The sequence below is a fragment of the Poecile atricapillus genome, chromosome 3 (assembly GCF_030490865.1).
Source record: "Poecile atricapillus isolate bPoeAtr1 chromosome 3, bPoeAtr1.hap1, whole genome shotgun sequence".
Classification (NCBI taxonomy): Eukaryota; Metazoa; Chordata; class Aves; order Passeriformes; family Paridae; genus Poecile; species Poecile atricapillus.
Genome location: NC_081251.1, coordinates 81,097,239 through 81,113,273, shown reverse-complemented (window position 1 = coordinate 81,113,273; position 16,035 = coordinate 81,097,239). Strand labels below are relative to the sequence as shown.

At 35.6% G+C, this 16,035-nt stretch overlaps 1 protein-coding gene across 5 annotated transcripts in view; it reads left to right on the top strand.

The window, feature by feature from the left end:
- SPAST (spastin) overlaps positions 1–15,951 on the top strand; it is a 39,664-nt gene extending 23,713 nt beyond the window's left edge. For all 5 annotated transcript variants that reach the window (XM_058835286.1, XM_058835290.1, XM_058835289.1 and 2 more), the window contains 9 exons: positions 133–204; positions 732–807; positions 1,900–1,991; positions 3,736–3,815; positions 4,624–4,666; positions 5,259–5,338; positions 7,154–7,224; positions 9,061–9,101; positions 10,344–15,951. In XM_058835286.1, coding sequence (XP_058691269.1) covers positions 133–204; positions 732–807; positions 1,900–1,991; positions 3,736–3,815; positions 4,624–4,666; positions 5,259–5,338; positions 7,154–7,224; positions 9,061–9,101; positions 10,344–10,466 — 678 coding nt within the window. In that variant the 3' untranslated portion in view covers positions 10,467–15,951. The remainder of the gene's footprint in view (positions 1–132; positions 205–731; positions 808–1,899; positions 1,992–3,735; positions 3,816–4,623; positions 4,667–5,258; positions 5,339–7,153; positions 7,225–9,060; positions 9,102–10,343) is intronic.
- Positions 15,952–16,035: the final 84 nt, after the last annotated feature.

The window sequence follows — 16,035 nt, the reverse complement described above, 5'->3', positions numbered from 1 at the left end:
TTTCCATGCCATTTTTACAAGGTGCTCCCTTTCAAAACTGTCCATCAGGACATGAGTAGTCACTACAGATGCAAAGAACTATCTTCAACATGATAGTTCTTAAAAGTGCTTTTGTTTTTCCCCCTTTCCTAGGCCAAAGCAGTTGCTGCAGAATCAAATGCTACTTTCTTTAACATCAGCGCAGCGAGCCTGACTTCAAAATATGTAAGTAGTAGCTGGAAAATACAATGACTTGAAAACACCCATGCTTTCATTAGGGCTTAAGAAAGCCAGAGACTTCTGAGGAGTCCTTGGTGAACTGATAACCTATAATGAAGGTAGTTTTTAAAAAGTGACTTGTGAACTAAAATTTTTGTTTTGTATTTGTGATAAATCAATATCAAAGTTTTTTTTCTGCTCAGCAGTGTCTCTGGCAGTAATGCAGATGACTGGTTGTGGGGTTTTTCACCTTTAAAAAGTGAATTAGTTGGGTCCCAGGTCTCTTTCACTCTGGTAATTTAGGCACCAAAAAATCTCTTGACAGTTGACTCAGTTGTGAATTGTAAGAGAAGTTACAGTGTTTCTTTTAGGATGTAAACAGTACCATTGTATGTACTGAAGCAGTGATAGTCTGAATATGTATAAATGGACTGAGTGTGATTGCTTACCAGCAGGATTTTCTGTAGGTCTTTCTGTTAGCTGTCTCGTAAAAATTTTTAAGCCCCTATAAAACCAGTTTATTGTTATTTTAGGTGGGTGAAGGAGAGAAACTGGTGCGTGCTCTATTTGCAGTAGCCAGAGAACTTCAACCTTCTATAATTTTTATTGGTAAGACCATAGGTGTTAACTTTGATTTACTTCATTAAATAATCTTACTTACCAAAGATTAGTAAGTAATTAACTATTGGAATAGTTGGGTAAACTTCTTTTGAGTAATTCTGCAGCTCAGGACAACTGTGTCAGATATGACCTGCCAGCCAATCAGTAGTTCATAAAAAGCGTGTTGGATCATTGTTACATTATTTAGTTGGTGGTAATAATGGGAAGAGGTCTCAAAAAGAAAAATTCTTCACTGATTAAGTCCATTAAACTTCAAACATGAAAATGTGTTTTGGTTGTCCTGAGTAACAATTTGTCATCAGAAAGACTTTTTTCCTTCTCTTTTTTTTCCTTCTCTTTTTTTTCCTTCTTTTTTTTTTCCTTCTCTTTTTTTTCCTTCTTTTTTTTTTCCTTCTCTTTTTTTTCCTTCTCTTTTTTTTCCTTCTCTTTTTTTTCCTTCTCTTTTTTTTCCTTCTCTTTTTTTTCCTTCTCTTTTTTTCCTTCTCTTTTTTTCCTTCTCTTTTTTCCTTCTCTTTTTTTCCTTCTCTTTTTTTCCTTCTCTTTTTTTCCTTCTCTTTTTTTCCTTCTCTTTTTTTCCTTCTCTTTTTTTCCTTCTCTTTTTTTCCTTCTCTTTTTTTCTTTCTCTTTTTTTCCTTCTCTTTTTTCCTTCTCTTTTTTCCTTCTCTTTTTTCCTTCTCTTTTTTCCTTCTCTTTTTTTCCTTCTCTTTTTTTTCCTTCTCTTTTTTTTCCTTCTCTTTTTTTTCCTTCTTTTTTTTTCCTTCTTTTTTTTTTCCTTCTTTTTTTTTTCCTTCTTTTTTTTGCCTTCTTTTTTTTGCCTTCTTTTTTTTGCCTTCTTTTTTTTGCCTTCTTTTTTTTTGCCTTCTTTTTTTTTTTTCTTTTCCCCCTCTAATCTGTGCTTGGCCTTACCTATTCAAAGGCCAACACACCATGCAAGTTTTTAAACTTTGCTAAAATCTGTCTGTCTCCTAAAGAATAATGATCTGGTCTTTTAATGGGGCCCTATATTAGCAAAGGAGCTTAGGCAAATACAAAGACTTTGATGTTGCATGTTTAATTAAGATGTATTTCTTTGTTTTTTAGATGAAGTTGATAGCCTTTTGTGTGAAAGACGAGAAGGTGAACATGATGCTAGCAGGCGTCTAAAAACAGAATTTTTAATAGAATTTGATGGTGTAAGTATTTAATCTTGGTGTGGTTTGATTTAGCTAAATTGTCTAATGTAGTGGGTGCCAGTACAATGTATAGGTGAATTACAATGGGTTTGGCTGCTGGGGCTTAGCTCAGTCTCCCTCCCACCTCACCAAAATGGGCAAACAGCTTTTTTTGGTTGTTCTTAATTTTCTACCTGCTTACTGTGTTATTCTTTTTTCTGGAAGATGCAGCTGGACTAAAAAGTAACAATCTGGAGATGAGCTTTAATACTGTGTTGTAAGATTATGGACAAAAAAGAAAGGATAACAGATGGCAGTAGTAAAGGAGCTGTGAAGACAACTGTTCTTACAGGGCAAGAGGGACATTTGAGGGTCATGGAGAGCTGAATCCATGTTTGTAATTGCATGGCTTAATGAATCACTTCTCTTTATTCTGGCAAAGCAAAACAAGATTAAATGGCTTTTAAATAGTTTTTGGTTTCAAAGGAATGTGTCACAAGAATACACTGTCAAGGGGTGAGACTTGAGGGATGAGAGTTTCAAACAGACTAGTTCGGATTATATATATGCATATATATACATATATATAGGTATCTTACATATACATAGCTCTCACACATCAGAAGGATTCATTTTTGTGTTAGTACACCTTTCATTGAACTAGCTTTTTTCTTGGCATCATAAGTTAGAGAAGACAGAATCCAGTAACAAGTATTTAATGGCATGAATGCAATACCCAGGAAGAGAAACTGGATTTCATAGTGGGACACACATACAAAAAAGTATCTGAATATTCTTCTGTTGCAGCACTGTTCTTGTATTGAATAATTTTAGTTTGTGTTCCATTAGCACAGTGGAATATTGCTACATTGGTGAGGCAATAATAATGAGGTACAGGAAGAGCAGATAACAACATGGAGAGACAGCAAGGTTGGGAAAACCTCCAAAATGGATGAATCGGGACAAATAATGCCGATACAGACAAATAAGACAGTGATATACAGAAATTATTACACACACATGCAGAGTTATCCCTTAAAATGGAAAAGGAAAAATAAGCATAACACGAAATTTGCTGACTTAGTATATAAGGTGTGACTATGTCATACAGTATTTTTGGGGAACTTTTTGAACATGGTAAGGTAGCAGTGAATCTAAACCTATGAAGAATTGAATGCTAAGCGAATAATTATGTCTCTGATAGCCCAATGTTTTGTCTGAAGTTTGGAAGCTCTAAGTCTCCATATTCTTGGGTATAAAATGAGTGAATTGGGAACGAAATTCTTGTGTCTTTCTGCTATTATGATTATTTTATAGCCTACTTTGATTACTGGATTCATGCAAGGCCTGTGTTAGATAGATCTCTGTTCTGATTTTGTACTTATGGCTACACTTTAAAGTTTTGATTCTCACGTTATCTTCAAAATGGTGTTTGGTATTAAAACTCCAAAACAGCAGAAAGTCTCTGGCTTTTTCAACATAATTATCTTCTGGTGACTAAACTTATGAGTGGCTTTTACAGTTTCATAGTCTTACTTTTTTCCAGAAAGACTTTTTTTGGTTTTTTTCCCTACCTTTTCCTGGATTGACTTAACATTATTTTAAACCTACCCTAATGGAAAAAAAACAAAAAACCAAAACATGTACATACATATATGAAGATCCCATCAGTGTGCTGAATACATGGCAAGTCTCTAAGTGGTTTTGTTGTATTTCTGGTAGACTGTGTAAACTGAAAGCTGTCTTGCCTTCTAACATTATATAGGTGCAGTCTTCTGGAGAGGATAGAATACTTGTGATGGGAGCAACAAACAGGCCTCAGGAGCTTGATGATGCTGTTCTCAGGTACTGAAGTGTCTCTTTTTCTGAACATAAGTAAGATGATATTCATTATGAAGAACAGGTTTTGCCTAGCAACTTGGTGAAGTTTTGTAATAAGTAAAAGCTGTTCAGCAAGGCTAAACTATTTAACCTCTCAAAGAGGGGCTTTACTCTTTTCTTTTGAGATGCATCTGCACAATCATGATAGTCTTGAAATTGTCTGAAACAGTAGTACCTGTTGAGAACAAGTCAGCATTTTTTAAATTTCTTGAACTTAATATTTTGCTTTTTTGTTATTTGGATCTCAATGGCAGAATAAAGGAGAAAATTTGATCAGTATTCTAGATTGAGCAGAAATCCAGTATTACTTCTCTGTGAGTATTGTCTTCTGCCATCCCATGCAATTACAGATCTTGCTGTAGATTTGCCTTGGGACTTTTTTGTTAAAAGTACTCATACTTTATTCCCCTTTCATTCTTGATTGAGGAAAATAGATGTGTCAGCACTGCCTGAAGAAATTATTCCAAAGACTTGTGTAAAAATTAAGAGATGCTTCATTTCATTGCTGGTAGTCACTGGTATTTCTACCTTTAGATTGTTTCCCCTCCGGGAGGAGTCCTATAACTTCAGCTAAGTGTAGGGTAGCACCAGCCACTGTACATATTTTTTGTTTGGTTGTTGGTGGATTTTTCAAAATCTCCAGTTCTGCTTCCTAGAACTTGATGACGGAAGTGAAATTTCGTCACTTAAACAAATCAAATGAAGGATTTGTATGTGCTAGATAGTTACAGAATAGTGTGAACAACGTATACATGTTTGGGTTTTTTTTCAGACGATTCACCAAACGGGTATATGTGTCTTTACCAAACGAAGAAGTAAGTATTGTTTTCCACTCATATTTTTCAGACACTTAGAGGCAATTTTTAACATCCCTTTGATGATAACAATTCTGTGAACTAACTTCTGGCTCACCTTGACCATATACACTGTGCATTAGTTTTAAGTTTTTTTCCTTTTTTTTTTTTTTGCACTCACACTAGCAGTGAATCTGGTGGTAGCTACTCAGTATTTCTTGACTAGATGTTGCTTACAGACTGGCAGACATGGGCAAGTCTGAAGTAGGACTTAGAGGGGCATGTTTGTTTCACTGAATGAGAGTGTTTTATTGCAAAAGATAGTTTTCCTAATGTTTTTCAGCTCAACAGGAGATCAGTACTTTTGATGAAGATTCTAATGACGTATTCTTGATACTAGTAGTTAGACTCTTGGTCTTGTTTTTACCCAGTCCTTATCTCTGCTCCTGAATAGATGATATTGTACACTCTAATTGCACAATCGCTATAGGCAAGTTCAAACTGGTGAAGCACAAAAGCAAAACTGACAAAAGCGTAGTTCTAGTCTTGAAACACAATTTTAAGTGTTCTGTGAGAATGAGTTTTACATCTGATAATTTTATCTTCTTTTCAGACAAGATTGATTTTGCTAAAAAATCTTCTAAGCAAGCAAGGAAGTCCATTAACCCAAAAAGAGTTGGCTCAACTAGCTAGGTAAGTATTTTGTAACCATACTAAATAAATATATTCCTCTATTGCTTTCATTCAGACTGTTTACTTCATTCAAAATGTAACCAATGTAAATCATCTGACAGCCACAGCATGAAATGCATGTATTTGGGGAAGATGGTTCCCTGTCAGGCTGTCTAAAAGTGTTTTTATATATACATATATAGGATACACCCAGTCAGGTTTCTGTTGTTGAAACATGCCTTTCCTTTGAGGAGGAGGGAGGAGGATGCTTCTTTCCACCCATCCCTCAAGGAGTCCAGCTCTCTTCCCTTATGCAAAAAGATAGTGCCAGTTTTGCACTTGGCATTCATTTCAAATAAAAGGCAAGGTCTCTTTGCTGGTGCCTCGTTGGGCTTGTTGAATGTTTTACCGACATAGCAGAGCAAGCACTGGGTAATTTTAGGTTCTTTGCACTTTCAGATTTGATTGGGAAAATGTTATTTTTCCCTCCTGTTATGAAATGGAGTTGTTTCATGTTTTTTATCATTGAGATTGACGCAGTACTGCTGTTAGTCACCTAAATCTAATAATGGGTGTAAAGGAGATTAGACTAAAAAGCAGGCAGGGCAGGAAGGAGTGAAAACAGAGCACGAAATAGCAAAGATATGCAGGTGGATATACTTCAGTCTTTTTCTCTTTGTGATAGTACAGCAGAGGTTAGCACAGTCTTGGATGCAGCGTTTGTCAGCCTCTTAGTAATGTTGCAGAAATTGATGTGTAATCCAACTGAATACATTCCCTGTTAGCTCAGGCCACATTTAGGCTGCAATAGTAGCTAACTGGAGGAAAAACACAGTCAGTGTCTGGTATTCTAACTGCAAATACAGGAACCAAATTACAAATGCAACTTGAGTACACCTTTTTTAACGGGTTTAGAGAAAATGTAGAAGTTGAGCATCCTGCCTGTTTCTTTTTCCATCTTTCTTTGTTTTGAAAGATAGAAATATTTAACCTCCATTATGATTTTGTGTTGCTTTGCTTCTCTATAAACTTTATCTATAAACTGTAACAGACTTCATGATCTCCATAAGACTAAGCTCTTGTTGCTGCAGCTAGTCACTGCTCTACAAGGGTGGTGGTTTTGTTTTTCAACTTTCCTTTAGGTAACCTGTACTACTTAATTTCACTTATGTTGGCATTTTGTATTGGTTGCTTCTTGGTTCAGTGGAGGCCTTTATTCTCCAAAGTATTTCATTGGTTAACTTGGATATTAAGTCTAATTCTGGAACAGCTCCCACAGAGTTTGGCTTCTTGGTTTGGGTTTGTTTTTTTTTTTCACTTCCTACCTTGTAGTTCTGAGGATTTGGATGATCTGCCATCTTTATAAAACAAACAAATATACCCCAGTGGGTAGTAGAATTTACCTTCCTTTCAGTTCACTTTGTATCATATTAAACACGTGATACCAGTTTCTCTCATTTTACTGATTGGATTGAAAGAGTACAGGACAGTTGAGGTTTTGGTTTTATGGTAATTGACAAATGTTGATAAACTACAGAATTCTCCTAACAGACAGTAAATGTACTTGGGGTCAGTTGTGTCTACAAATCCTAGTTGCCACCTTTTTTTTTCCTAGAATGTTATTTGGGACTTGAGTATCTGTGTTTTGAATTTAATCTGTGAAAGATCACTTACAGTGAATGCACTTCTGATTTATTAAACTTGCAAAATAACGTTAAAGTAATACTTCTTCTGATTAACTAACGTTTTGATTATCTGACATTAAATTGATGTGGTTTGAAGCAGGTTTTTGGTTTTTTTCCTTCTTTCTTGACCACACTTTTTCCTTTGACAAAGAATGACAGATGGATACTCTGGAAGTGACCTAACTGCATTAGCGAAGGATGCAGCACTAGGCCCCATTCGAGGTAAGCTGCAGAGATTTTTATTGAGGTTTTGACATTAGAGATATATTTTCTTTATAACTCTCAAACCTCTGAAATTTAACTTTTTACATTAGATTTTAGTCTGTTCCTCATAATAGCATCTTTGTAAGACTTATTTACACAAAATCCTTCAGCATCTCACCATGTGAAACAGAAAATTTTTGTCATGGGAGAAAAGCAGTGTGAAGTGTTTCTCACTGATTTATGGGGTTTTTAACTAATGTCTTTCTGATGCTGGTGTCAGTTCTGTTGTAGCTAAATTACTACTTGAATAGCAATTGCTGATTGCATTACTTGTCTTTATAAATGGGTCAAATCTCTTTCAAGTCTAAAGGAAGGAAAACTGAAACAAGCAATTTTATGGGGTTTTTCTAGTAACAGTTTGAATGGCATAGCTTTTTGTATTTTTAACTCTTAATGTTGAATTGTGATCTAGATGACAGCTGTGAATGAACTAGAGTTTTACTTAATATTTGTTCTTTATCTGACATGTCCAACTAGGAAAAAAACACAGTTTTACTGTGAACACTTTTTTCCAACACCTCCTCTTATTTTTTTGTTTAACTAGTTAGTTATGTGTCCAGTACCCCCATCTGATGAAACTGATCTTGTTTAGTGGAGATCAGTAGCAGGATTTTTGTGTAGAAAAGATTGTGAAGATTTGGTGTTAGTGTCCTGTTTGTAGACGTATTATCCTACTTGACAGAAAGGTACTTAAGGCAGGCAGAGCAGAAATGTTCTGTAATATCAGCCTATTATGTGTAAATAAAAATTGTTGCAACTCTCTTAAATTATTTATGGGGAGGAGAGGTATGTTCATGTTTTGTGGGTGTGTTTGTGTTATTATTTTTAAAATCTTGTAACATGCATTTTTGCCAGTGCACTATCTCTTTTGAAAGCAGCTGTTGGAATGTAATGTTTTTTACCCACTTTCTTTCAGCTGCTGAATTTGTAAAGCACATCTTTCACAATCCTGCATAATAATAACCTGTTTTCCTAGGAAACAACTGCATTAAATGGCTCTCATAAGAGACATCATGTTGCCTAAGACTTTGAATATATTTATTTAGAGAGGTGGAATTAATAATTATGCATTTAGGTATGCAGGCTTTACTTCACAAGTATATGGATGCAAGTCCATCTCAAGAAGAGACCATGTAACATTGTGCAACATATGTCTTTGACTTGCTCCTGTAGTCCATATAAAACAATATATTTTTGAAAATGTTTTGATACCATCCTTGCCAATCCTGCCTAGATTCTTTTTCTTGTACCCTTGTAGCAAAATGTTTGCTGTTACTTGTTGATACCATGAGAGCACTGCGAGTTTAAAAAAAAAAAAAAAATTGGTTAATGATACAAGAATGTTTAGATCCCACGAGTGCAGCATAGGGCAAGAAGCTCTGATGTGCCCTGCCTGATTTTATTTCAGTGTTCTTGGCTGACTGTACCTTCTGTTTCTTGAAATTTAGTAGGGAGGTTGTGGATACCACAAATAATATGGGGGAAGTAGCTCTGTTGGCTTGTGTGCTGTTTTCCGTACTTTAGAAGAAGGAATAATTCTGCTACTACTCTGTGCTGCATCTGCAGTAACTGAATGTAGGAACATCCTGTTTGAGGAGGAGCTGATAAATGGGGAAGAAGGAGGCAAAAACACTATGTACATTTCTATACAGGAGACTGTGTTGAGGCAGAAAGGTATAATTTTTAGCTGCAGCGGGTTTTTTTCAGACTAGAAGTGCTTTTAACATGTTTTAGTTGTCAGAAGTGATGAAAGTTTTCTTACGAAACTCGCCCATTTATCTTTTATTTTCACAGAATTAAAACCAGAACAGGTGAAGAACATGTCTGCCAGTGAGGTAAGCTGTTCTAGCAGCTGTATTTTCTCATTCAAATAGAATGTTTTCTCACTAGAAACTTTTAAGGTCCCTTTTTTATGCGTATTGTCATACAAAATATGATAATTTTGGGGGGTATTATCCCTTCTAATCACTCTTTCATTAAAGAAAATTCTTTAGAAATAGAGATTGAGAAGAAGTGTCCTCAGATGTCTGAGGTTCATGGGTAGTTTGTTGGCTTTCAAGGCTTCAAAACACTTCTTTTTTTGTTACTAAGTCTATTGTTCTTCATTTCAGCTGACTGTCCTATCTTTTCCTTCACACTGAACTGCAGTATTTGCTACCTAGCTGATGAAGTCAGAGGCCTGGCTTTTATTTTCTCTGTGTTATTTCCCAAGAACAGAAGTATTACATGAAATTACTTCTACCCCCTCCACCCCATCTTTACGTAAGGCAGATTTACTTAGGGAGAACCTAAAACAGATTTGTGCATGTATAATACTTACATTCATTCACATGGACCGTCATAAAGAAAAAGATTATGCTCCTGACCACAAACTGCAGCTGTAAACATCAAAAGAAAAAAAAAAAAGCAATTGGTCCTGTGTACAAAAGTTTCTCTTCAGGTATGTGTACAGGTGTTACACGGGGGCAGATGAGGCAAAACTTAATTTCTCAGTTCCTTTTTGTGTTTGGCCTGAGGTGGCGGCTAAAGCTGTAAGCTGGAAGGAAGGATTCGTTGCAGGAGGATAAGAGCATCTGTGATAATTTGTTGTGATGTCCTCATATGCACAAGCTCACACCATCTACTGAAGCAGGAAGTAATGACACAGTCTCATGAGCTATTTAGTAACAAGGCAGATCTTGCTATTAGCAAGTGTTAGTTTATTAAAAATGGTAAATACTGGTAGTCTTGAATTACAAGACTCTTGCATCAGGTTACAGAATAATAGAACACCCTGGTTTGGAAGAAAGCTCAAAGGATCACATGGTCCATCCTTTTATGGAAAAAGGAACTTAAATGAGATTATTTAGCACCCTGTCCAATCTTATCTTCAAAACCTGCAGCAATGGAGACTCTACCACATTCTTGGGGGGTTGTTGCAGTGAATGACTGCTCTCACTGTAAAAAAACTTTGTTCTTACATCAAGATGCAGCACTCGTAGAATGTGTTTTGTTAAAAGTGAATACTCAAGTACTTCTTGAATAAACCAAAGCATATAAACCGCTTGTGACCCTGATGTCTTTCATGTTCTGTTTAGATGAGAAACATCAAACTCTCAGATTTCACAGAATCTTTGAAGAAGATAAAGCGCAGTTTGAGCCCTCAGACCCTGGAAGCGTACATTCGCTGGAACAAGGACTTTGGAGATACCACAGTGTGAGACACTACTTGAAGTGAAACAGTGCTGCCTGGGGAGCAGATGGTGCAGATAACTGGGAAGCAGCCAGAGTTTACAGAACTTTACAGATATTTAAGTATCTGCATTAAAACTTGAGATTAAGAGAAAATTACACAATGTGAAATGTGTTCATCAAAGTCTCCTTGCCATTTAGTGAGGATTTACACACTGTAAGTAAGAGCACAACAGGACTTGAGATAAGATTCCTAGCAATCCAATTCTGGTTTGAACATTAATATATGTATATTGTTTCTGCTACAAGGCTCTGATGATATTGATCATTGGAGGATCTTTACCTATGTTATGTGTGTGGTTTTTTTGTTTTTAATTTTGCCATGACATTGATGAACAATGAACTTGGAACAATGATGTTCAATTGGAGGTTTGTAAACTTCAGTTAATTTTTTTGACTTTTTTATTCTTTATGTGCCAAATAAAACAATTTCCCTGTGTAGAGTGGAAGAACAGCATTGGGGAATTACAATTATTAAACTGTTAAAAGTAGCTGGTCTGTTATTATTTGTCTTTTTGTTTTGTTGTAATGTGACTGAATTGTTCACAGGTTTAAAGAAGACCTTTGATAGCAGAACAGCAAAAAAACCCAACCTTATAAAACCAATTCAAACTGCCTTTTAGAAGAAAAATTACTAAATAAAAGAATAGACTGAGATATTCATTTACTGGCAGTATTTTCTCTTAATGCATTTTGTAACGCTTTCATTAGTAGAATGTTAGATTATGCTTACAGTGTACCACTTGAGCCCAGCTGATGTTTGAGAAAGTGATGCTAATTGTTGAGTTTCAGAAATGACGTGTTTCTACTCTGTATTTTGGTCTGTTTATGATAATAGAAAGTAAAATTTCCATTGTGATAATTTTTTTTTAATCTCCACATGTAAGCATTAAAATACAAGGCGACATGTTTAATACATGGCAGACATTAATGTTTTTATAGCTTTCATATGTTTTGGTTTATATATTAAAGTATGAAACACTCAACTGATCTGCTTTTTTAAAAAGAAACTGCATCTTTGTACAAATACTTGTTTTTATTATATAAATGACAAGCTATTAAAAAAAACAAACTCTTAAATGATAGCCTTTAAATACCATAATAAAGGAAAGCATTTTTGCCTTTACTTACAAAGGCCCAACATCTTGTTTACAAATTCTATACAGATTAAACACAGATGTTTGCAAGGCAAAACACTGGTTCCTTGTTAAAGCAGGTTTGTGGGTTGTTGGGGTTTTTTGAGGTTTATTTTTTTGGTTGTTATGGGGTTTCTTTTTTTTACACCTCTCCCAGCTTAGTGATACTGCAAAAATGCATATTGTTTACTGTTGTTTTAATGAAATGAGTTGTTGTTTGCTTTTGGTCTTAACAGGAAATTTAATTTTTCATTGAACTTATTTTTTGGAACTACTTACCTGAAAGTTGACTATAATTAATATATTATATGTATATATGAAAAAAGAACGCAACCCTAGCTGGTAGATACAGTTGTAAGTATAGTAATACTCTGAGAGGACTGTGCTCACTGTGTGGTATTGAGTACTAAATAGCAGAAACTGTCAAACCTTTGAGATTCACATATGCAATACATTTGGGATTTATTTTTTTTTTTTTTAACCAGAGATGCTTTTAACTGATCTTAAGATTAAAAGCAATCAAATGAGAGAAGATTGTGTTCCACTACTATGCCTTTTGAAACAGTGTAACCAAACCACTTCTAGCCTTCTAAGGATAGGACTCTCAAATGTACATCTTATGTAAATGAAAGGTGATTTTGGTTCCCCTAATTCTTTTCTGGAGAAATGCTAAAAGATTTCAGATTCTTAAATCTCATGTCTTGCTTTGCCTTAGTTCTGCCTTCAGTAGACCATCTCTGTTGTTGGAGATTCCTGGCTGACTTGATCCATATTCGTAATATTCTTCATAGTGCTAAGCATGAATATTACTCTTGTATTAGCATCTGTCAAATAGCTACAGCTAAGAAAGGGTCTTTGTTTTATTCATAAAGCCTTGGTACACATTAGTTGAGATCCTTTGCAAATGAGAACTTTGAAGATAACACTTCTGGTTTTGAATGTTCCTCAGTGATTGTTATAAAACTCTTGGTTTTGTCCACTTAATTTTGAAGAATATACTGATTATTTATTTCAAATGCATACTCATTGGCATGGGAGATAGGTACCTGAAATGTTGAGGTAGAAGTCCCCATCTCCTAAAGCAGCACCAGTATATGCAGCACAAAGAGTCAGAATCACCAGCTGCTACATAAAAAGAAAAGGGACCAGCTCTTTCACTAGTTTGTACAACGAGTTCAGGTCAAGAGAATCTGTGTGACTGGTACAGCTGCTTTTGGTCTTCTGTTGTGCTTGATTGTTTTCTGCTTAGTGGGTGAACTACAGCCCTATAAATTGGTGCTGGAACACATTAAAAATAAGAGAATTTTGTTCTGCAATATGAGTTTGCCCCACAGCTGCTGGATTCTTAGCCCATGGCCAGGTGCTGTTTGGTTCGTAAATCTCCTTTAAATGTCTTGTCTTATTCTATTTTCTGAATAGTGTCTTTTAAGAATAATTCTGTTCCGCTTAAGCCATTATCTTGCATCTTACTCTGTTTTACGTGTACTAAATCCCAGCTCAGTGATTCCATCTATATGTTGGATTAACTGTGTGTGAGAGGGAAAAACAACCACAACAACAGAAAAAAAATCACCAAACCTTCCCTCCCCCAAACCCCCCCCCCCCCAAAAAAAACCACCCAAAACTCTCAAATTACCTGTATTTCCCATGTCTATACAGAGAACTTTACAGCTCAATTTTCCATAGAATCGGGTTATGTTCTAGTACAATGTCTTGAATCAGGATAAACAGGACAGCAGCTTGGGTGCTTTTGACCTTTGTGAAACTACCATTCCATTAGCTCTTTGAACTGTTTTTTTCCTTTTTTCTTTTTTCCCCCCATTTTTTTTTTCTGAGAATCTGCCCACTGCTAGTGAATGAACAACTTGACCCACTTTTTTGACATGATTAATAAGCAGCTTGTCTGGCTCTATGCAAGTATGTTTTACTGACTTTAAAATGTAGCAGTTACTGGAGGGAGAAAATAAAACCAACCCAAACCTCTTGTGTTTTTCTAACAACCTTCTTCATATATCTTTCTGCTTTTATTAAGCAGGCTCCTGCATTTTATTAATCAGAAGCCACATGTTTTGTCTTTCAGCATACTGGAAGAATAGTATGTAGATTGCTCTTTCTCCTTAAAATGAGAATTTGTTGTGTGTTATGATGCTCCCTTTACTAATGCTGACTTTCCTGTGGACTATAGCAAACCTGTACAGGTTCTCTGCATATACCAAGATAAAACCAACACAGAATATTAAAGATAAGCCTTAAACTTGGGTATTTATGCATGAATAAATTTCTCTGTCCTTTTAGTTTCTTAGACTTTACAGCCTTTAGTGTATCCGAAATAGGCATTGTGCCCCTGAGATGTCTTACTGACTCAAAGCCATCGCTAATACAGTTCTATTGAATATGGCCCTGCAACTCTATGTAGGTAACACATGTGATAATAACACTTTAAAATGAATGAGAATGGGATCTCTAAACTGAGAAGGTATGTTATCACTGCACTAATTACAGGCTGTTGCTGGTTTTACTGTTCCGTTCCTCGAAATCTTTTTAAAATTACAGTTTCTATACATATAATTCAATTAACCTGGTGTCGAATAAATAGTATTTGTTCTAAACAAGTGGGGTTTAGCACTGCTTGGCACTGCTGTCTGGTCCTTCTTGTGAAATTGAAGTACTTTGTACTGGGAATACTGAAGTGAGATATGCTGGCAAGTAGAACTGAGACATCTGTTCTGCAGCTGGAACGCAGCATTCTCCTTGGGGTTTCCTTAATCACTTATGGTGAGACTTCATGCCCTAGATTTTCATAGTGCTTTCCTACCCAAGACATGGATGATGCATAGCTGTGCCTGGGAGTGCTTCTCTAGCTTCTCCAGCGCTTTAGTGATACTTCTGCATCACTTGGGCAGCTTTGGGAGGTGGACAGTTCTACTGTACCTGACAGATTAATTTTTTGTGGTGGCCTCAAGCTTTTGGGATGCTTCAAGTTATTGGGGTTTCTACCAGATTATCAGAAATGGAATAAAGAGTAGCAAGCAGGTAGTGAATGCAACTAGTTATCTCAGTCATTGTGTTAATTAGAGGCAGTTTTATTATTAGTTGCTCTTGAGCTGCTGTTTAGTGTTGAAGAATGTTTTACTGAGCTATGTGAATTTTCATGACCAGTTGATCAGCTATTTTCTTTTAGAATTTATTCTTTAATTATAATTTTTGGTATCTTTAATTAAGATAATTATAATTCCACAGGATGAGGAAGTTAAGCTGTCAGTTCCTGCAAATACAAAATCATCTTGTAAAATATGGGGGAAAATGTGTGTTCTGTTTTTCCTGCTTCTTGTGCAAATCATTAACTGTCTTAGAGTGGAAGCTTCTTACCTTGTCAATAACTACCTCCTGAGTCCAGCAATAATTGGCAAGGTATACACTCCTCTGGTGGATTCAGTATATTGGATCAACACTGCAGATTATTCAGTCTGATCTTCTGTTTGAAAATGCTTGACATTACTTCTGGAAACTATGGTGTTGAACCTTATTTTGCTGTAAGACTCTCCTTGTCTTCATAAGATACACTTCTTAAAAAATCCTTTCTTCAGAGAAGTGGATTTGAGGATAAAAAGGTGGTGTTCTTTGTAGTTGGTTAATACAGGTGTAGTTGTCAAAGATGCTGGGGTGTGGCCTCTCAGTTATGCAGGGTTTTCTCCCATTAGAAGTGGGGAAGAAGGTACTTTGTCTAATAGTCGCACACCTGCCAAAAGGACTGGAAATACAGAAACTGTTTTTGCTACATAATTCCAATTTTTAGTCATGTCAAGGGCTAGTCAGTATTTTTCAGAAATCTGTATGAAAGTGATGAAAACCAAAGGTGGAGACAAAACACTGCACCCCACCCCCATAAAATATATTGGATAACTCCAGTCTGGGATGGGATTAATATTTGTATTTTGTTGTTTAGAAGCACTTTTGTTTCATTGTTCTTTTAAAAATGTTTTCTGAAATGTTAAACATCATTTTATTAATAAGCAATGTAAAAAAAAGCATGACAAGCAGTCAAATAGCTTTAGCTCACAATAAAATGTTTCATTTGTCCTGTTATTACTGTTTTCTTGTCTGTTTATCAGATAACACGTCCAAAACTAAAAGCCTTTTCATTAAACTTGAAGCCTATTAAATTGCTGCTGGTTTAAAAAAAAAACATTTAAAAACATCAGGTGTTGTATACCAGATGATGGAACAATAAATATGTAAATAAATCAGTTTCTAAAGAACGTAACTCAAGTTTTTAAAACTAATGTAAACAGAAGTGCTACTTCCTAAATAAATGTGCTTAAACTGAAAGTGTGTGCTTATCCTAGTCTTGCTAGATCATGATGAAAACCAGGAGCTTTTACATAACTAATTCTGGTGGTCA